The following is a 23490-nucleotide window of genomic DNA, read 5'->3' as shown; positions in this document are numbered from 1 at the left end:
GATTTGAAAACCTTGATTTCCCAGATCATGTTCTTAAACCTAGAGCATGGTTTGAAAAACTTACCACTTCTCTTATTAGGAAAGGTTTTTCAGGAGGCGGAGCTGATAAAACTTTGTTTACCAAATGGAGTGGGAAAGATGTTGTCATTGCTCAAGTTTATGTAGATGATATCATCTATGGTTCAACTCCTGAGGAGCTTCAAAGGATTTCCAAGTTTCACTTGCTAAAGAATTTGAAATGAGCAATGTTGGTGAATTAAAGTTCTTTTTAGGATTACAAATTCAACAACATAAGGATGGAATTTACTTATCTCAAGAAAAATATGCAAAGGATCTTGTTTCAAGATTCGGTCTGGATAAGTCAACTCCAAAACTGACACTTATGCCCACTACTGGTAAACTGCACAGAGATGAGAAAGGAGTAAAAGTGGATCAAAAGTTATATCGATCTATTATTGGTAGCCTTTTATATCTTACAGCCACTAGACCTGATATTTCTTTTAGTGTTGGTTGTTGTGCTAGATTTCAGGCTAATCCAAAGGAATCTCATCTTGCAGCTGCAAAAAGGATCATACGATATGTCAATCACACAGTCGGGTATGGTCTATCATACACTTTTGATACTAACACTGACATTTCTGCTTATTCAGATGTTGATTGGGCCGGATGTGTAGAAGACTAAAAACGTACATCAGGGGGATTCTACTATGTAGGACTGAATCTTGTGGCTTGGCATAGCAAAAAAACAAAATTCACAATCCATGTCTACATGCGAAGCAAAGTATATTGTTGTTGGGTCATGTTGTACTCATTCTATGGATGAAACAAATGCTGGCTGATTATGAAATTGATAATGGAATAATGAAGATCTTTTGTGATAACTCTAGAGCGATTCGAATCACTGAGAATCCTGTTGGGCATTCAAGAACAAAGCACATTGATATAAGGTACCATTTTATTCGAGATCTCTATGAAAATGGTATCATCGGTATGGAATTTGTGCCTTCCGAACAACAGTTGGCTGACATTCTCACCAAACCATTAGACACTGCTACATTTCAACACTTACGAAAGTCTATTGGTGTTGTTTTGGTTCATTAGTTTCTTCCATAACTCTTGCCCCTGTGCTTATCTCGATATTTTGGGCAATTGAGTTTGGAACTCCAGTGAGTGTTTACTTCAATTCTGCATTTGTTTCCGTAGGTTGATTTTCTGTCAGGTTCTATTTTAGTGTGTTGTGTCCAAAGAAATCCTTATTTTCCTTTGAAATTAAGGTCGATCTTGTTGTTCTTTCGGAAATGACATATTATGGGGGAGAGTTCTTAATTGAACTTGTGCTTAATTGCCAAATCTTTGTGGGGACTACGGCTGTGAAATATTATAGGGGTTATCTTGTATCTTTATAAACTCCTTGATGAATGAATTTAGCTTCGGCTTTATGATTGCATCTAAATAAGTTGATATATGCTTTCTTTTGGTCATGAAATGTCTCTTTTGGAAATTTCATTAGGATCCCGTTTTCGTACCTTTGCCAATTTTATTGACAAAAGGGGGGAGAATTAATATGTAGTTCACACTACAAATACATATGGTTTTCGGATCATTATGTAAGGGGGAGTGGTTTCCATGTGAGATGGAGTATTGACTAAGGGGGAGTGATACATATCACCACAGTATTGTTGTCGAATTTGTGATACAATTGAACTTTGATATTATATAATGATACTATGACACTGTATAACAATGATTGAGAACTCTTGTTTTCTCGTTGTTATAGCTACGAATTTTCAACAACGATGATGCTGAACTTACAACCTTTGGGATCATTGGAGTACTTGGAAGTGATGAAGATTTCGAGTAATGTTGAAGATTAGCATGTGTAATAGGATCTACAAAAGTTAATTCATTTATTTTTTGTATTCCATATGTATTGATAGTTTTGTCACTAAAATTGACAAAGGGGGAGATTATTAGAGCATTGCTCGGTCGAACTCGCATTCGTTGCTATCTCAAGCATGTTTGTAAATGTTAGTGATCAAAACTATAAGTCTTGATTTCTAGTCTACTATAGCTAAGTCTTGGACTAGGATAGAAAGTGTAGTTGAGCTCAAGAACTCCATGGCAATCATCATACAAGACGAAGGACTACTCCAGGAACTGGTGGAACTTCATCGACTAAAAGGTATGTGGAGACTTGAACTTATCTATCACTCAAAAGTCTATCTACTCTATCTCCTATCTTGAGAAAAAAGTCGTTTTGCTATATAGACTTTGATTATACACATTTTCTATTTCGAGCCGAGTTTATCTCTCCTATCTATTTCTCGAAATATGTGTTGGTAAGCTTTCGCTTTGGCCAAGTTCATATTTACCTAGTGACGAAAGTCATGATATGTTTCAATCACTTTGAAAATTGCTTTGACGAAAATGGTTTGTGAATAACAACTATATAACGTCCTCTAAGAATGTTTCAATGATTGAAATGAGAGTTTAGATTATATAACCAATGTTGGACATAAGCATTATGTGGAAACACATATATGTATAAGTCCTTTTTCCTTGAACCAAAGTTTGCGAACTTTGTTGATCAACAGAACCGGAACAAGAGCAGTGAACTCAATCCTCGAACCCAGTCCGCGAACTGGCGGAAGTTCTCGACCCGAGAAAATCTGTTGGAGTTTGAGAACTCCTTCCGGGAACTTAAGTCCGCGAACTAAGTCTGCGAACTTAAGTTGGTTATATCTAAAAAACGATTGTCTTTGAACTTATTCATATTAACTAAGGAATGCTAAATGCAAACCGTGGCTACAAAATTCATGAACCGATTCGAGTGAATCAAATCGTTTTTGCTTCGATTCGGTCTTGTGTAGTTACATAAGATTTCCTTGCAATTGAACAACTCTCTAACTAGTTCATTTGAGTCATTTGAACTAGTTATGGTGAAGAAGAATATGGTTGATATGAAAGTGCTCATATGGCTAACCATTTGGTTAACTATTGTTGAACCAACAAATGTACATGTTTGGGTACGGTTACACAAACCTAAAATCGTGCATTTCATTTGTGTGTAACAAGCTAAGTTTTCGATCCAACGATTGAAATATATTAGCTTGAATCTAATCAGGTTTTCACCTAACGGTGAATATTGAATGCTTTGTTACCAAGCCAACATTGATTGCAAACCCTGATTTGGAAGACTATATAAGGGAGAACTCTAGCAACTGGGAAACCTAACCCCAACATCTCATGTGTGATACTAGTTGTATTAGCTAGAGTCGATTCTCCTTTAACCTTAGGTTTCTTCTTGTAAACCAGTTTAACGACTTAAAGACTTCATTTGGATTGTGAAGCCAGACCGATACTACTTTCTCGTAGTTGTGTGATCTGATCTTGGATCTTCTATCGTTTTGAGTACAATCGTAACGATTGACTTGAGATTTATATCTCCGATAGCGAATATATAAAAGTCATCACAAACATATTCATCTCATCGTTTGTGATTCCACGATATCTTCTTTTGCCGCGTCGATTAAGATTATTGTGAGGTGATTGATAATACTAGGCTGTTCTTCGGGAATATAAGTCCGGTTTATCAATTGGTTCCTGTTCACCTTGATTTATCAAAATACGGAACAAAAACTTGTAGGTATTTCTGTGGAAGACAGATTTATCTATTCTTGTAGACTTTTCTGTGTGATACATATTTGTTTATTTAAGTCTTCGACTTTGGGTCGTAACAACTCTTAGTTGTGGGTGAGATCAACTAAGGGAATCAAGTGTGTAGTATCCTGCTGGGATCAGATACGTAGGAGCACAACTGTACCTTGGATCAGTGTGAGATTGATTGGGGTTCAACTACAGTCCATGTCGAAGTTAGTTTGTAGTATGCTAGTGTCTGTAGCGGCTTAATACAGTGTGTGTTCAATCTGGACTAGGTCCCGGGGTTTTTCTGCATTTGCGGTTTCCTCGTTAACAAAATTCTGGTGTCTGTGTTATTTCTATTCCGCATTATATTTTGTTATGTAATTGAAATATCACAGGTTGTGCGTTTAAATCAATCAATTGGAAATCCGACCTTTGGTTGTTGATTGAAATTGATTGATACTTGAACATTGGTCTTTGGTACCGTTCAAGTGATTTCTCTTGTATTCAATTAGACTCGCAGATTTCTATTTGCTTGAGAAAGAATTGAATCGAGAAAGAGAGATATAACTCTTTGATATACTTTATTAAGATTGAGTCTAGTTGATTCTCTTAAAAGTATATTGGAGTTTGTCCATACAAATTGCTAAGCGAAATATTGGGTGTGGTTGTTGTACCCCCGCTTTTTCATTATTTATCACTCAAAAGTCTATCTACTATATCTCCTATCTTGAGACAAAAGTCGTTTTGCTATATATACTTTGATTATACACATTTGCTATTTCGAGCCGAGTTTATCTCGCTTATCTATTTCTCGAAATATATGTTGGTAAGCTTTCCCTTTGGCCAAGTTCATCTTTACCAGTGACGAAAGTCATGTTAAGTTTCAATCACTTGAAAATGGCTTTGACGAAAAATGGTTTGTGAACAACAACTATATAACGTCCTCTAAGAATGTTTCAATGATTGAAATGAGAGTTTAGATTATATAACCATGGTTGGATATAAGGATTGTGTGGTAACTCATACATGTATAAGTCTTTATTCCTTGAACCAAAGTATGCGTACTTTGCTGCTCAGGAAAACCGGAACTAGAGTCCGCGTACTGTCGGATGAGAAGGAGGTTCTCATCCCGAGAATTTCTGCTGGAGTTTGTGAATTGAAAACAAACTTATTCGAGGAAATTAAGTCCGTGTACCAGTACGCGTACTTAAGTTGGTTATTTTATAAAAACGATTATTTGTGAACTTAAACTTATATAAACTAAGGAATGCAAGTTTGCAAACCGTGTCTATAAAGTTCATGAATCGATTCGAGTGAATCAAATCGTTTCTGTTTCAATTGCGTCTATCATAAAGATCTAAGCAATTGAACAACTCTTTAACTAGTTCATTTGAGTCATTTGAACTAGTTGTGGTAAAGAAGAATATAGTTGATATGAAAGTGCTCATATGGCTAACCATTTGGTTAACTACTGTTGAACCAACTAGATGTACATGTTTGGGTACGGTTACACAAACCTAGATAAATGTGCATTTCATTTGTGTGCAACAAGATAAGTTTCGATCTAATGGTTGAAAGATATTAACATGAATCTAATCAGGTTTTCATCTAATGGTGAATATTGAAAGCTTTGTTACTAAGCTAACATTGATTGCAAACCCTGATTTGAAAGACTATATAAGGGAGAACTCTAGCAACTGGGAAACCTAATCCCCACACCTCCTATATGATACTAGTTATATTATCTAGAGTCGATTCTCCTTTACCCTTAGGTTTCTACCGAGACCATGTAGGTTAACGACTTGAAGACTTCATTGGGATTGTGAAGCCAGACCGATACTACTTTCTCGTAGTTGTGTGATCTGATCTTGTTGTTTCTATCGTACTAAGTACAATCGTAAGATTGGATTGAAATTTATTTCTCCGATAGGCAAGATATAAAAGAAGTCACAAACATCTTCGTCTCATCGTTTATGATTCCGCAATATCTTCTTTCGATAGTCGATTAAGATTATTGTGAGGTGATTGATAATACTAGGATGTTCTTCTAGAATATAAGTCCGGGTTATCAATTGGTTCCTGTTCACCTTGATTTATCAAAAGACGGAACAAAAACTCGTAGGTATTTCTGTGGGAGACAGATTTATCTATTACCGTAGACATTTCTGTGTGATACAGATTTGTTTATTAAAGTCTTTGACTTTGGGTCATAGCAACTCTTAGTTGTGGGTGAGATCAGCTAAGGGAATCAAGTGCGTAGTATCATGCTGGGATCAGAGACGTGGGAGCATAACTGTACCTTGGATTATTGTGAGATTGATTGGGGTTCAACTACAGTCCAGACCGAAGTTAGTTTGTAGTATGCTAATGTCTATAGTGGCTTAATACAGTGTGTGTTCAATCTGGACTAGGGCCCGGGGTTTTTCTGCACTTGGGGTTTCCTCGTTAACAAAACTTATGGTGTCTGTGTTATTTCTTGTCCGCAATATATTTTATTATATAATTGAAATATCACAGGTTGTGCGTTAAATCGATCAACTGGGAAATCCAACCTTTGGTTGTTGATTGAAATTGATTGATACTTGAGCATTGGTCTTTGGTACCGTTCAAGTGATTTCTCTTGTATTCAATTAGACTCGCAGATTTCTATTTGTTTGAGTAAGTATTGAATTGAGAAAGAGAGATATAACTCTTTGATATACTTTTATTAAGATTGAATCTGACTGTCTAGTTGATTCTCTTAAAAGTATATTGGAGTTAGTCCATACAGATTGTTAATCGAAATATTGGGTGTGGTTGTTAGACCCCCGCTTTTTCAGTAAGATTTTACGTTCACGTCCACAAGCAATCTGTTTAACACACTCTCATTGGTTTCACCAATCAACCTTGCTCAATGGAATTACACGGTTAAAGCCACAAAACACTTAATATATCGGTTAATTATACAAAAAGAGCTTCCACCTTGTTGTATCACGATTTCTAAGGTTTATTATTTCTTCATTAAATTCCTGAAATATGTTTGGCCAAAACAGGTTTCCTTGTTGATGTGCACCATTGATATTATCCCATGTAAAAAAAACAGATGCATTCATTCGGTGGCAATAAATTTTGCACCCCCGAAGTTTGTTACTTTGGCCAGATTAAGTTTGAGATTGAACTCGGTTGAACCCACCGAGCATTGGTATGCCAAGTTTGGTTGCAAAATTCAGAGTCGCTTGATTTGATTACTAAAGTAAACTTCGTTAGATTAGACTAGAAAGATAGAAATATTGAGAGTTTCCCTGGTTACTCACGAAGACCTGAAGACATATTGAAGACATCATTCAGTACAAGGTTAGTAACTACATACTTGAACTTGTTCTGTTTCTATGGTTTGCTCTTCCAAGTCTATATCCATTGAAAACATAACATGTGAAGTTAAGTTTGTTTACAATGACTTTAATATTGGTTACTTGGTCATTATATTGTGACCAAAGTATCATTCACAAATTATATGTTATTTGTTTCTACAACTTGAGTATATGAAATTATGAAGTTTATTTTATCTATGGACTTCGTGTTCTCAATATTGCACTAATTGGTAATTCGTTATTATTTAGTGTGTTAAACTTCTAAATGATTCCCCAACCTCCATCCACCCCACCTTTGACTTATTCTAGGCAATATACTCCTCATACTTATCAAGATTAACATAAGTATTAACTGCCTCCTTCTCTTTCCTAACAAGATCCAACCTCAAAGGTTGAACCTGCAGCTACTGATGGACCTCACCCATAACCCCCTAACATTGAAGATCCACTCATAAAATCTCTTAATAAAAACGTGGGGGGACGAAATATACCACCAACTTTTTCTTAGGCAATCTTTATGGACAAGCTCAAATTCAATTCCGAGAATTTAACTTAATGAATCTCAATCAAGAAAGAATATCCAGATTTATATCTCTATCTCTCAAATCAGAACGTTTACAGACAAAAGTCCGTGAACCTGATTTTCGGGTGAGAGTACTTGGGTGATTCCAAAGATCAATTTCCCAAGTAATCAATCAAGTCATATCCAACAAACAAGGTCGGATATATCTACTATGATTGATTAACACACAACCTGTGATGCTTCAATTATAAGGATAAACAATATAATGCGGAAAAGAAATAACACAGACACCAGAAGTTTTGTTAACGAGGAAAACGCAAATGCAGAAAAACCCTAGGACCTAGTCCAGATTGAACACCAAACTGTATTAAGCCGCTACAGACACTAGCCTACTACCAATTACATTCAGACTGGAATGTAGTTGAGACCGAATTAAACCCTCCAACAATTCAGTTACAGTCGCGTTCCTTATGCCTATTGAATCCCAGTAAGACTCCGCGCAATTAATTCCCCTAGCTGACGTCACACCAACTAAGAGTTGCTTCAACTCAATTGAAGACTTTAAACCAATCTGCCACCCACAAATAAGCATATATGTGATTTCCTTTATGATCAAAAAGGTTGATCAAGGTGATGAATATTGATAGCAATAGACAAAGTCTAGCTAACCTCAAATTCCGGACTTATGCAACCCGAAGTGCATCCTAGATTATTATTCACCTCACAAGTATAAAACTTGTGGAATCAACAAAGTCTGAGACGAAGAGAACTTTTATGATTACTATTTATCTTGTTCAAGTGAGCAGCTTAACAATCGAACGAGATCAGGATACTCGAGCTATCAAGATAAACAATAGCTGGACATGGATTCACGAATCCCAATGAAGTTTTTGTAGTCGCTAAACCCTAAAAGGGTTTTAAGAAGAGGACGACTCTAGTTATAACTAGGACACACCAAGAAAAGTATTGTCGGGATTCAAAAATCCTAATTGCTTGAAGTTCCCTTTTTATAGACATCCAAATCATAGGTTGTTTGGTTTACGCTAATATAGCTTTAGAACCAAGCAATCAATATCCACCGTTAAATGAATTTTTGAATCTGATTTACATAAACAAGATATACACTCTGGTTAGGTGAAACCGTAACCGAACGATGTATAAAGACTATCTTCAAGGTGGTTAGCCGAAACTAGCCGATTTGAACTTATAAGCTTAATATTCATCTTCATAAACACTTAAGACTTTAACCTTGAGTCACAATCATATGATCAAATAAGTCGATAGTGTTTTTAGAGATTCGATCAAATGCTAAATATCTCATAGAAATAACTTTATTGCATTTGAAAAATGTCGACATGGTTAGTAGATGTACAAAGTACAAATACCATAGCCATTCGTGAGTCAGGTCAGTCACAGTACGTGTATCAGTTTGTATAATATTAAGCACAATCAAGTTCCGGAGTTCACAGAACTATTTAGGTATGTGTACCGGTATGTGTACCTTAAGATTATAACCGCTTCCGGAGTCCACATAACTATTTTGGTACATGTACCAGTATGGATACACAAACCGAGATCTGGAATACAGAACTTTTTTGGTATGTATACCCGTATATAGATACCAAACCGGTTCTGTGACCACGGTTCCTTTTCGGTTTGCATACGGGTATGCGTACCGATCCGGTTCACGAGTTAACAGATTTCTACAGGATGTGCATAAGGATATGCATACCAAAAATCTGCTTGTCGACATATAACTACTCCTCTACGTGTACGAGTATATGTAATACGACTTAAGACTTATAACAGTTTTCCCAGTTTGTAAGACTGATAACACTGTCTTATATACGAATCTACAATAGCTCTATATTTCTGTCTAAATCGATTCAAAACATTCTCGAATAACATCAATGACACGCATCACTGTTCCAGGCTATTTTCGAATGATGAAACTTGAATCATGATTTTGATTTCGAACAATAAATTGTTCTTAACCGAAATTCATCAAGTATGAATAAATGTTCATTAAGCTTAGTTATTACATTTCGATAGCTAATTACCAAAATAAACTTGACTCGAAATTCTTGTATACGCATGATAGTCTAATTAGTTATGCGACATCGTCTCGTAGATAGAAAGATGAATATAACTTGAGAAATAGGTGGTTCAGTCTTCACTTACCTTTTGTTGAAGAAGTTCTCCAAAAGCTTCGGTTAATCTCCGCCTTCAAACTGTATAATGCAATGATGACTGCCGCGATCTCCGTTTCTCAACTACTCTTCTATCCTAATCCGAGATAACTAATTGTAGACTAGAAATCAAGATATAGTTTTGAAAACTAAATTTAACAACAAGCTTGAGATAACAACACTTGTGAGTTCGACCGAGCAATGCTCTAACACTTAAGTCTAGCATTCTTCCATTCAACAATAATTTTCTTCAGCCTCTTCAGTTTATTCACCAACACCATTATATGATTTCCACTCATTGGTTCCATCCAAGACTGTCACACAATACATATAAAATCATGTTCCTCCACCCAAAACCTACATAATCTATAAGGAGAAGGACCATGGTATCTTCCTTCAAACACACTCACAATCCCCTGGTTGTGATCAGAGATCCTAGACAGCAAGAACTCATCATTAGAATCATTGAACATTTTTAACCACTCCAAGTTGATAAAAATTCTATAGATCTTTGGAGTTGTCATATTCTCACCCCATTGCTTAATTATTTCTCAATATAAAGAAATTACCGTTATATCTCAAATCAAAAATATGAGCCTCTTGGGTACACTCCCAAAACTCCTGATAATGTGAAGGACCAACTTCAGCACCACCCATTCTATCACCACTAACTAATAAAAAATTAAAATCACCCATCAAAATTCAGGATCTATTATTATAGCTAGCAAAAGCTTTTATTTCATTCCATCGATGTCTTCTTTGAAAACTATCACTAGCATACACAAAAGTAGCAACAAAAGCTTTATTCTTATAAGTCATCATGTCTACAAAATAGCTTGAGAAAAACAATGGAGAACCTAACCTTCATGATATCAGGGTCCCATCTCACTCAAATCCTACAAGACCCATCGATAAAATAATTATCTACAAATTTCCAAGAAGAGCAAATATCATTCATAATTCTACTCTTATTATTATCTTGCACATCAGCTTCTACAATTATCACTGTCACCAATTTATTAACCATAATGAGCTTACAAATCTCAATTTGTTTTATAGGGTCATTTAACCCCCTTTATAGTCCAACAACCTAACTTAATCATATTAACCATTTGATGGGTTTGATTTCTTTACCTTGACAGATTTCTTATCTGCTCCCTTCACACTCAAATTAGGCTTCCACCGAATAAGGTTTCCAGGCAGAAAATGACTTTAACTCCACAGACTCATTACACGTTCGACCTTCATCCAAAATTTCCACCGGATGCAGCACAAAACCAACACCCTCACTAAATATAGGATTACTCACTCTATTTCATTTATACCACCTAAAGGAATCACCACTTCCATACTCTTGACTTCATTTTCCTTCCCCACGCTTGTGCTTATTGGAACTAAATTAGTACCCCAAGTACCTATTTCAACATCCATCTTGTCACCAATTTCTCCCTCAGCTAATTACTGAAATTTATTCTTAATAATAATGGGAATCCCCACCACACTACCTGAGTCACTACCAGACGAACCATCAACTTTCTCGCCACCAACTCCCATCAGTCTTAGTAAAATGCTTATGCATTCCCCTCTTCGAATTATTTATTATCAAACCTTCAGGTTCATAAACTTTCTTCCCCTTCTCCAAACTAGCTTCCAAGATCAGTTTTTATGCAGCAGTAATGGCAGCAACATTGCATACTTATCTTGATTATGATATATATATGTTGCATAATGCGAACACCTTGGGGCTTCCAACTATACTCCACATGTACCTTAGTCCCCACTTTATCTAGCACAATATGTATATGAGTGAGAAAAAATGATTTCATAACAATCTCCACACATATTCTAGCATAATTCATTCTAGACCAAGTAGCAACATGTTTATATAACATCACGAGCACACAAATGGAACTAACAAGCTTTCCCAATCCTCTAGCATCCCACAAATGAAGAGGTGTTTCCATTAGTTTCAACCAAACATGAATGATCTTAAGCTCAGCTAGTTCTTGCTCAATCAACAAAGTCCAAGGTCTTACAAAAAATAAACAATGAAAAAACAACTATGCTCCAAAGCATGAGACCTATCCTTGACCGAAGCAACTCAAAAACAAAAATAGTATCCCCACAGAGAGTCATTTTGATTTCTGTTTTCAGCTTCCAGATTCTCTGCACAGTGTTCTTTGCTATTAAAAATGAAAATCTCTTACCAACTGTTGATGGTGGTTTTTAGTTCAGGGTCAAAATTGTAAAATCCTGTATTTAATGCGCTGACATCCTGCAAAGGAATAAATGCCATTTAAAAGTAATGAGTGTCTAGACCTCTTTACTTACATATGTATTGAGCAACTCAACATATTTATGAAGTTTATTCAGAATGGTGCGTGAAGCAATACCCCTAATATTCTGTAAAATTTAACCTATTGCATTATTCACTAATGCATGGCCTGCCTAGTATTTTACTATGCTATGTTCCCAGCCGAACTCTCAATGTTGGCATGACATGACGATTAATGTTCACTCGCAACGGAGTAACATAAATCTCCCGAAGTGTCAGTAGTGAGACCTGCATGAAAACACTCACATGGGATACACCACCCTCTGACAAAGAGATCAGCGTGTTCACGTACCTTTTAGTTAAAAGCTAGCGCGATCGAACACGTTTAAATTCCTTAAGGGAAATCTAGACTATCCATATCAGTCTTAAGAAATGAACACGGCCACATGATTTGGCCACGCAATTCAATAGGCCTAGCCTACTCCTGGCGGAATTAGGCAATCATCACGATGACCACCGGCGGGCCCACTAACGCCCTTTCATCTAGTACATATGCAGCGCTTCGAACGATTATCCCTAATGTAGGTGATCGCGTTATTGACAAAACAAGCTCAAACGAGCTAACACTGGCAAAAACAGTCTCAAAACCCATCGCATCCGTCCAACTTAGCCGGCCTAGTTGGACGGCGTAGATCGCATCTCGACAATCAAAGAGAAGTGCTGGCATGTTCATCGGCGGCCCAACTTCTCCCTTGGTCGATCGACCTGCCCACGGCAAGTCCAGAGAATGTCAAAAAGTTTGCTCAAACTAGAGCGAACGCGCCATTCCAAAACCCTAATATGGGTTGCGGCATGATTCAACTAATGCAAATCAATACTGACCACCCATTTTCGCCAGCCGAATTGAGTGGCTTAGATCTAATTTTAGATGGCCCAGGAGATGTCAGCGTGCTCACAAGTGACCCATCTTTGCACATGGCCGATCGACCTGTTCAAATCAACGCCCATCGCTTTGATTCGATTAGCCAAAATAGGGTTGGACGTATGGTTTCTAAACCCTAAATTGCGTCAACGAAAATATATAATTGCCGCAAATCATCTCGTCCATCCAACTTCGCTAGCCTAGTTGGATGGTGTAGATTTATTTTCAGAAAACCAACAGGGTAGCATTGTGATCACCGACCACCCCTCCTTCACAGGCAGCGATCGACCAAGCAATAGCTCGTCCCTAGAGGTACCAAACGATCACCCAAAGGTGGTCGGTCATGCTACCTTTTTAAGTCTCTCAATTTGCGACTGATTCAATCGAGCTCTAAAACAATGATGCTTCTTGCACATCAATTATTTTCAGCTGCTTGTTTAAAAGCGATGCTTCATACACATCGATTATAAGCAATGTTTTATAAATATTGGTTTCACAAATAATTTATTATTTGACCTAAAAGCAATGTGTGCTGCTTTCAGCGACGAGTCTCAATACTCGACCCACTTACTCGAGACATCAAACATGTCACAAACTGGGGGATGCTCACTGGGGTATTGGTCTGGCGGTTTACAGCGTGCGGTGTGCAACACGCCCATTACGAGAACGTGTCAGGAAAGAACATATAGTTAACAAAAATGAGATAGTGGGTGAAAGCGTGACCAGTTTCCCCTCATAGTGGAAGCGTGGTGATCACCACTTTTTACACAACTCCACTTCTCCACTGCCTAATCACCTCCACTTCCTACGAGATTAGGGTGTGCTCGAACATGACTTGTATAAATAGGATATCAACCTATTTCGACAACACGAACACAAGTGTTATCAACAAAGGTAACCAGAAACCATTTTTCTGATACAAGTCATAAAACAACTACACCTTCATAATTCAACATCCTAATCTCTAACACCTTCTTCGCTTCCCTCCCTAAGATCAACCCTTCTCCTTCACTTTGTGACCGAATTGAATCTGAACGGCCATTTCTTGGTTTAGTCCAGAGTCTTACAGATTGATCTCTCGAATCTAAAAGTACTCCCGTGCAGTGCATTTGTTTAGGGTCTGAATTCGTTTCTCATCAACTTTACCAAAAATAGCAGAATCAGTTTTTACCCTAAAACACCAACATAACAACCTACCACCAAATCTTCACATCTACGCACATCCTCTTCAACATCCCCATAAGAAAACATCATCAGCTTTTCCGCCTCTACCATATAAGGAGCTTCAAACAACAAATATTCATAAATAACCTCATTCTCCCTTGAAGTCACCTCGCCTACCTTCCTTTCCAAAACTAGAAGAAACCTTATCTCCCACCTCCATACGAGAACCCAGATCCAAATTCAAATAGATAACGGATCGAAATCACTGAAAAGGGAAAAGAAAGAGAAAAATGAAACTAGAAAAGCTAACGAACACCAATCGTTGATCCCCCAGCCAAGCCGAAAATTTCAAAATCGACGAAGAAATCACCAACAGATTGAAGAACTACACCTCTACTAAATTCATAACATCGCAAGAAAATCGCCTCTACCTAGAGATACGTACCTAGAGATATTCTTGTCTTTCCCTCGGACATGCATAAGTTACCAACAGTTAACAAAGGTGGGTTACTATTAGCTTAATTTATGGCCAATTACAAAATGATCATAGTTTTTGTAATTCGTTCACAAAATTGTCATACTTTTGTAATTTTTTTACAAATTGGTCACACTTCCATCCGATTTAACACCTTTGAATAAAACGGCGTTAACTTTTCCCGAAATATCTTCCCCAAAATAATCTCCTCATTTAACTATAATTGATTGTGGTGGTGGTGATGAAGCGGTGGTGGTGGTGGTGGTGGAGCCTTAAGAATCTTCGCTAAACTCCGGAGGGTAAGCGATGAACCCTTTGGATGAATGCGGCGTAACGATCCTGAACGCGATGTAACTATATGTAAGTGGCGGCACCACCACCTACAAAAAAAATTATAATAAAGGAAAAATTTGAAATTATGTATGGAGGGATAAATAAAAGGAATGCATATGTAATTCCATTAACAAATTTAACTGTGAGTCACCACTTAACTCTCTACTTAACGGAAATATAACCATTTTGTTAATAGTTTGTAGGATCTTAGGGGTGTTTTGCAGATTTTCCTTTAATTTACTACTAGTGGGTCAACAAAACCGGAGGACATTATCTAGGAGATATTAATAACATTATCGATTCAGTGGCTGCTATTTAATCGATGAGGTTTCCAAACTTGGCGCCATTTGGTTACACATCTCCAAAGCACCTTGCAGAAGAACAAACCTTAGATTCAATAAATGACAACTACACCATCTCATTTTTCTAGGGTTTCATTTCTTTCAAATTCATTTATTCATGGATCCGTTAATTTCTCCTCTAGTTGTTTATTGAACTCGAATTTGAAATTTAAAGAACAAAGAAGTTCCCGGATTTGTAAAGCGTCTTTGATTACTAATCCAGAAGATTTTGAAGTTGGACGCTCCGTCGGAAGTTACGGATTCATGAATATCACTAGGTGAAATTCTATACTGATCGAATCTTCGTAACTTTAGTTTCAATATGGTGAAATGTTAAAGAATTTAATGGATGTATATATATTTTTTTGTTTCATATCTAGTTACTCGAAATATAATGCTGGGGCCGAAGATGTTCAGTATTCGTCCAATGATGTGGATAGATTGAGAGTTCAAGATGTGGGAGAAGGTCAAGTGAAGATCAGGTGAACTTTATTTAGACATGAATTATATGTGGAAAATTTTGGCACCAATTGGAAGTTTAAGAAGAATGTCGTAATAATTATTTCGAAATTAACTAGATGGGTAATTGATAACTAGCTAAATCATTCAGATAGCTCTACCTCTTTCCACTGATGCCACTCATGGCAGTTCTAACGCAGGCTTTATGAGGGGAGAATAACTCAGGGTCCATCAAAAGGAACACGTGTTATTTTTAAGGTGTTACCCTTTTCCTCCTGTTTTCCTTACCATATTTTCCTTGGATAGAATGTAGATGTTGTTCTTGTACCATAACATTCAATACTAGTTCTAGATATTATCAACTTTCTTACCTGACCACCTTATGTTTTCGAACCTCTATTGGCAATGGTCAATGGGGTAGGTTCGGAAAAGTATTAGAGGTAGGATTATTCGACAGTTCCAAAAGTTGCAAAGATTGTATCATTGAAAGGTTCATCACGTAATAGTCTTGTTTTCCTGTTCTGATTGATGGATGCTGTACTAAACGTTATGGTTAAAGACACACGAGTTTCATTTTTTGGTTGCTTATAGAGTTTGAACTATTTAATAAGTTACAAACCTGGGAATGGCAAATGAATTTGAGTAACAAGTAAAAACAAGAATACCGTTGCGCTTTACCTCACCCACATATAAAACAAACAAAAATCACGAAGAAAAGGGTGTCTATATTACACTTGGGAATTTCTTTTTCGATTCGGTTGTAAATAGATTTAATAGAACTATGAGAGCCAAAGGTTGTGATGGGGATGGGTTGGTTGAGGTTATGGAAACTAATTGTCATCCAATTTTTGTTGTTTTGTTACACATGAAGGTATATCCTGGGCAACGTGCTGGTGGTACTGAGGCAGATATGATGGCGGCAAATGAGCTAAATGCTCATTTATTTCTACAAGTAAGAATCTAAACAACCAAAGATAGTTTTCCCTTACAAACCCTTTCTAATGTAGTATCTCAACTTTTTGTAGAGTGATCCCAAGGATATCTGTAAGAACATTCAGATACTTTTAGGGGGGTTCGAGACACAAACAGGGGAACAGGTTTATACTATCAACTGTTCTAATCTATATTTTCCAGAATACGTATATTTCCAAGTTGTGTTTGAAGCAGATATCTTCATGGCAGTGGCTTGCTTTCCGTAATGATGGCAAATATAGCGCAGCAGACTATGCCAAAGTTGCAAGTGACAAAATATCAAAGGATAGTCTTTCAGGAGAACAGAATATCTGGAATCCTTTCGAACAGGAACTAAAAATAAAACGTCGAAGGTATTTTGTTCTTCGACTTCTTCAAGGTGTTATGAAGGGTCTATCCTACATGCACGATCATGAAAGACTACACCAGAGTCTTGGACCTGCTTCTATTGTTCTGAAGTATGTTGGTTTGCTCGTAATAAATTACTTGAACGCTATATTTCATCCTTACTTGTGTGAAAATTTGAAATCCCGCACTTTTTAGTTTATTTATGAAGTTCTTAATTACTGCAGCACGATTGTGGAGAAAGACGCAGCTTATCTAGTGCCGCGGCTTCGCGACTTAGCATTTTCAGTTGATTTAAGGTATTTTTCTCTTTCTCCCCTGGTGAAGAATGGCCATGCACTTCACATGTTTTTGAGTTTGGTTCAATGTTTTAAACCTTAAAATGGTTAAGGAAATGGATAATTATCTGTGTGTTGCATTCTTGAGACCCTTTTGTTTGTTATCATCATTCGCATCTAGCCTTAAGAAAAATATACATTTTGTACTTGAATTATCATTTGCGCAAGGAATTCAACCCTAGAAGAAAGTTCTGGAGAACTTTCAGATGGGCTTTGGAGACGTGCATCATCAGCTTCTGCTTTCAGTCCCAAGGAGAAAAGAGCATTTGGAATCGCAGATGACATGTAATGCTCTCAAGTTTATTTATGCCATCAAACAAAGAGTTTAATCCTTTAAGTTCCACGTCTTTAAGGTTCTGCCTTTCTATTTTGTTGCTTTCCACAATCAGCTATGGAGCGGGTCTTCTTTTTGCGTACTTGGCTTTTATTCCATTTTGCGAAACAGGCATCATGGATGCCCTTTCCTTGCAAGTAAGCTGATGAGAGATCTCCAGGACTTGATTCTGCTTTGTTAATAAGCATTACTTTTCAGGAAAATGCTTCTTTTATCTTCCAATATGTGATTGCCTGTGACTCTTTTTTATCACACCTTAATCGATTAAGATTTTGCTTGCAGAGGCTTCTTGAAAACACCTTTCAGCTTGATCTAGAGGCTGCTAGAGAGTAAGCACCCTTATATCCCATGTCTGCAGTCATGCAATAACTCTAATATCTCTTTTGAGGGATTTGTAGAACTTGAGCTGAACATTAGTTTTGACATTTGCAAGTGTTGATAACAATTTATAATATGAAGACTGGTTTTGTTCCCATTTTTTCATTCGCCTGGTTTTCAGGTACTGTCTTGCAGATGACCATCTGTTAGAAGCTGTGAAGTTTCTTGATCTTGATGGCGGTTCTGGTTGGCAATTACTTCAGGTCATACTACAACCTCGCAAATTTATTACAATCATCCAGATTTTCTTCTTGTGATTTTATACTAAATAAACTATTCCATCTATAGTTTGATTTTATACCAACTGCAAAGAGAGACTTCTGAGTCCCCAATTTTATAAGCCATTGCACATCCTGGGTTCTAAATGATAGATTCTTTTATTTCTACTTACAAGATTATTTTCAAGGAATGACTTGGATTCTAAGAGAGCAATTTTGATTTGCATCCTTCATATAATTAAGGTTCCGAAACTAGCTAGTAGTGTTTGTTTCTCTCACATGACTTAGTTCAATGGTCCAGGCAATGCTGAATCCAGACTTTCGTAAGCGACCAGTTGCAGAAGCTGTATTGAACCATCAATTCATGAATGCTGCTGTTTTATAAATTACCAAGGCTAAATCGGAAGGTTTCAGTTCTTATTCATTTCCCAATATTATCAAGCTATTTTTCCTATGTGCCTTTTACTTGTTTTGCTGCTTGTGACAAGTCACTCGAGAGTGAAGGTTTTGCCCCCTTTGTACACCTCACTCACGTAGACCATGTATTCTGAAGTCAGTCGGAATTGGTCGTTGTATAACATTTTGATACTAGAAATGTACAATTCATAGACAAAAAAGAAGAAAGAGGTTGAGATTGAATGAATTGAATGGTCAAAATTCATGCCATACCTACCTTTTATGCCCTAGGCAGAACCATATGAGCTATTCAGATACATGTATGTTAGTCTGTATATTTGAAGTAGGAATAACATGAGTGGCACAGTCAAATTTCTTTTTCCTCATAAATAAAGATATTTTGTTTTACTCATTCCAAACAAACATGAAAAACAAATTGGAAGAACCTTAAACAAGGAAACGTTTACAAGATAACTCAGCAAATTAAACAAACAACGACAAAAATGTATCCTATTTCATACAATGGAGTTTCAATATTGCTCGGAGAAAGAATATCTGCGTAAATGGACTTCCAGTAACCAATGATGTTAGTTGATTAAGGGACGAGCTTAATTCTGATCCCTATACTGGATTTAATTTTAATCAATTGAAACCAACCTTGACGAATTCGCCATACAAAACTTCATCCAACTGTGTGTTGCTTGCAGCCCTTAGGTCCATAATGTTGAGAGCTGCGCCGGACATTCTTTTTGCACAAGTAGCAATAATGGCTTTGGCAAGCCCAGCAAAAGATGTGATTGTTGTTCCCAACCTGTTTTTTACGCTAAGCATTATGAGTTTATTACAATATAACTGCAGATTCTATTATCTAAATACCCATTTCACAAAATGAAACAATTACAAATTCTTAACATAAAAGACAAATCACACTGCGAAGTTATGGTTTAACTTGAGAAACAGGAAGATATGATGCACAGCAGTAAATGTTCGTCGTTAAACTAAACCATTAACATTATTATTGTTTTGTATAAGAAGCAAAGGTTGTTATATGGGGTTTCTGAATAAGTTCCACATACCAACAGTGTTTGCCAATGCCAACTAACTAAGTTTATTTTTTCTAGATAGTTGATCTCTCTCACCTTAGCATTCATTTGACCACAATTGGGGCAATGGTGAGCCTGATCTGCAAAGAGTTCAGCTTGTATCTGACCTAACATCTGCCGGCCATTCATCCGTTCTTGCCACTGTTGAATTTCTTGAAGCTCGAACAGGACACAACCACCATCCCTTCATAGTACAACAGTTTTTATTAGTTCTACATTCGAATATAAAACCTAATTTTCTTTTAAAAAATTAGTTTGAGAAAAAAGGAAAAGAGAAAGCAATACTTGAAATGATCATAACCATCGATAGCATTGTTACAACGATAGCAAAAGTACTGTCCACAATTCGAGCATTCCATCTTGTTACAACCTTCACTTTTGGAGATTGCCATCTTGCAAGTAGGACATTGTTTAGCATCACGATGTATTTCTCGCACACTAAGAAGCTCATTAATCATCTCACGCTCCTTGCGCCTTTGATCGTTGTTGAGTTGAGATGAATTCTGGCGCTCCTGCAAGCACACGACAAAAAACCTCAACAACAAAAAAGTATTACTCGCAGCAAGTTGGATGGTTATCACATATATTCAAGACTTAGATAAGCGCTGAAAAATAAAAAACAATTGGTTTTGAGGTACAATATTCTTAAGTATCAAAAACATTGGCTCATCACTATGACTTCATATTTTACCTGCAAGACCTGAAGTTTCATTTCAGGTGTCATGCATGAAACTCCTACATGACGCCGCTCTCTACATAGGCTGCAGAAGCTAAAAAAGCACTTTGGGCACTGAGCATGGTGATCTTCATCTTCTAAGCAAGCTGTTTCACATCTAGGGCAGTAGACTATATCGGACATTGAATCAAGTGTCTTCTGTAACAATAGTGACTCCCACCTATCAAACTCTTCACCCCCAAGCAGGCGTTTTAACAAACCAGGTGGAACGAGGCCTCCACATTTTGAATCAGGACAGAGTAACTTGTTTATCGTACCTTCCTTTACATGTATTTTTGAATAAGTCTCCATGCACTTCCAACAGAAAAAGTGTTTACATGGCAGTCTTACAAAATCAGTGCCTGGTAAGAAATTACTAGGTATGTCAATCCAAAGCCTGCATGATATATGATTATATTTTACTTGGTCACAAATTAATTGAAATTCTGTTAGCTGGTTTTAGAAAAAATCGATATTCTTATAGGACGTTGGGTGGTTGAGAATAAACAAAATTTTTTTTAGCAATTACTGTTCTGATAAGTAAAAGACCTAAACATTAAAGAAAAAGGGATTGAGAAGCGGCACCTGTATATTCACTAAAACAAATGCAGCATTCATGTAGGTTTTGACGAAAAACTTCATGACATTTATCGTCGTTGTAATTCATCAATGAAGGTATATCAGTATCTGGAGAAACACTCTCAGATAAAGCACGTCTGTCTCCACCAACATCATCTGGATTGTTATAGGGACCGAGAATTACTTCGTCACCAAACCCTAAGTAAGAAAGAGATGAACCCTGTAACCATTCTACCCATTGATATATAACTTCTTGCTTCGATTGATCCGTCCAAATAGTATCCAGCATGTGGCAAAGATTGGAAATCCTCTTGGAATTCAACCATTGAACTGATATGGTAAAATAAGGACAAATGTGGCTTGGGTATGACTTGGGTAGCAAACATGTCAGTACCATCGGAGGAAGATACTGAACTTTAAATGTATAAAAGAACTCATTCGAACTATCAGTTGTGGCCATTGCGTCGCTGGTTTTTCCTCCAAATTTGACCTTCCCACCAGACAAAAGTCTTGTAGCTATTCTAAGTTCATCAGGAAGCTCAATATGTATATTTATCTGCATAAGAGAAAACAACTCTTGCAAAATAAGACTTTCAAACAGGTTTTCTTTGAAGTCTGAACGCATATAATACTGTACGAGCCGGTTGTTTGGCATACCTGAAAAGATCGTAAGCCGTCGTCTCTCTCGAGTACTACTACATTCTCACCATATATGGCCTCCATCGCTAGTATCTGCAAAAGACAACCATGGTCCATGACATGAATAGAAAATGCTTGTTGTACAGTTATTGAAGAAATCTACGGGCTCAAAATTGCACATGAGAATACATAGCATTGGCATTTTCTACACTTGAATTCTATACCGAATTATCTTGTTCTCAAATAACCAAACTAAAACTTGGTCTCTAATAACCAAACTACATAAGAAGTAGTACTAATCCCATCTGGCAATGGAATACCTTCCTATCTTGCCTAAGATACTAGATTACTGTTATCAAGCCGAGAAGGCGAGAACCATGGACAAAAAGTCCAAATAGAATGCACAATTTTTGATGCAGGCATTCCTGAGGAAATTGCTGTGTGTATATCCATATAGTATCCCTGAGTCGAATAGACCTAAAACTAATAAAGGGTGAAGTTTTAAAAATTTTACCTCATCTTCCTGCAACTGTTGATTAATTGTAAGTTGTTCTTCAGACAGTTTAGGTTCTTGGGCAGACAACTGAAGCTGTTCCAAGCGACTAGAGATACAATTTACTTCCTCAAACGAACTAGAACCCTCAATTACCTGCTCTCTATGATCATTCTTTGTTTCTGAAGCAAACCCATCTCCAGATTTCTCACTCTCGATCACATCATGTTCCTCAGCCACCACCTCTTCTTTGTTAAAATCAGAAGTCCCCATATGAGAATTTGGTGTTTCGACAACACGGGCACTTCTATTTCGACCAATCCTCTTTGATTTTCTACGAATAGAAGATGATTTTGAAGAAGTTGAGATGAAATCTGATATAGGTATTGTTGAAAAGTCGATACTTTGTGTTGCCGTTTCTTGATTGGAATGTTGTTGGTGAGCTGGTGTTGTGAAATTTTGATCATCTTCGTTTAAGGGTTTAACAGTCCATTTCTCGTCTCTTAAATCCTGCTTTTGTTTCCCTTTTTGACCTCCTTTCTTCATCATAGCGAGAGTTTGTGCAGAACACCAACTCCACGCCCAAGTCGGTGAAAAAGGTGAAGAAGACGACCAAGACTTGGCGGTGATAAACAGAAACAAAAGAGAATAAAATAACGTTTTCGGTAGAGAGTGGCCGTTACAAAGACATGGCAAGCATTACCACTGCTACTAGCTGCATTAGGCCTATTCCAAAGCACATGGCCAATATCAGATTTTGCCATATATGCATCCATTATGGGTATGCCAAAGTGCCAAATATATATGTCTATATGTCAATTACAACATATCGCATACACGAACGACTTTCCAGCGAGCGATAGAGTGTCCATCACTAGATGATCTAAATATCGCTTGTTGGTCATTCCAGCGCTAGCGATAGTCACTACATCGCTCGCTGACTTGAACATCGTTCATCAGTTCCTCATCCAACGACTACTATTCCCTCCTATAAATACCCATTTTAACTCACACCATCTCAACTTCAAGTTTATTTCAACATGCTTAGTGCTCACATAACCGAAGTGGATTTCACTCGAGAAGAAGATGTTTCACTAATTCGATGTTGGATTTCAGTTACAAGCGATAGAGATTTCAGTTTAGAGACTTCTAAATTATGGGACATTGTGTTTCAAAGGTTTATGACGTTAAGTCACGTAAATTCAAGAAGAACAAATGAGTGTCTTCAAAATCGTTATTGTTTCATCAATAACGATGTGAGAAAGTATCAACAAATTATGCGGATGATAAAATGGGATAATTCT

The 23490-nt window shown here is 37.0% G+C and overlaps 2 protein-coding genes across 2 annotated transcripts; one reads left to right on the top strand and one right to left on the bottom strand.

Annotated features, from left to right (window-relative positions):
• Positions 1-15208: 15208 nt before the first annotated feature.
• Positions 15209-18878, top strand: LOC113297415. The gene is made up of 12 exons (XM_026545869.1): positions 15209-15495; positions 15598-15699; positions 15877-15934; positions 16548-16628; positions 16702-16773; positions 16859-17106; positions 17221-17292; positions 17500-17616; positions 17721-17802; positions 17948-17994; positions 18165-18246; positions 18563-18878. Exons 1-12 carry the CDS (start codon positions 15278-15280, stop codon positions 18644-18646), a joined length of 1263 nt encoding a protein of 420 aa, XP_026401654.1. The 5' UTR covers positions 15209-15277; the 3' UTR covers positions 18647-18878.
• Positions 18879-19016: 138 nt separating this feature from the next.
• Positions 19017-22817, bottom strand: LOC113297414 (E3 ubiquitin-protein ligase RNF14-like). Its single transcript, XM_026545868.1, has 7 exons — positions 22208-22817; positions 21712-21786; positions 21061-21610; positions 20452-20837; positions 20046-20272; positions 19797-19944; positions 19017-19468 (listed from the first exon to the last, which is right to left on the bottom strand). Exons 1-7 carry the CDS (start codon positions 22733-22735, stop codon positions 19340-19342), a joined length of 2043 nt encoding a protein of 680 aa, XP_026401653.1. The 5' UTR covers positions 22736-22817; the 3' UTR covers positions 19017-19339.
• Between the last annotated feature and the right edge of the window lie 673 nt (positions 22818-23490).

This window comes from Papaver somniferum, chromosome 7 (assembly GCF_003573695.1).
Source record: "Papaver somniferum cultivar HN1 chromosome 7, ASM357369v1, whole genome shotgun sequence".
In the NCBI taxonomy this organism is placed as follows: domain Eukaryota; kingdom Viridiplantae; phylum Streptophyta; class Magnoliopsida; order Ranunculales; family Papaveraceae; genus Papaver; species Papaver somniferum.
The sequence above is the reverse complement of the archived record's forward strand: the minus strand, read 5'-3'. Positions and strand labels throughout refer to the sequence as shown.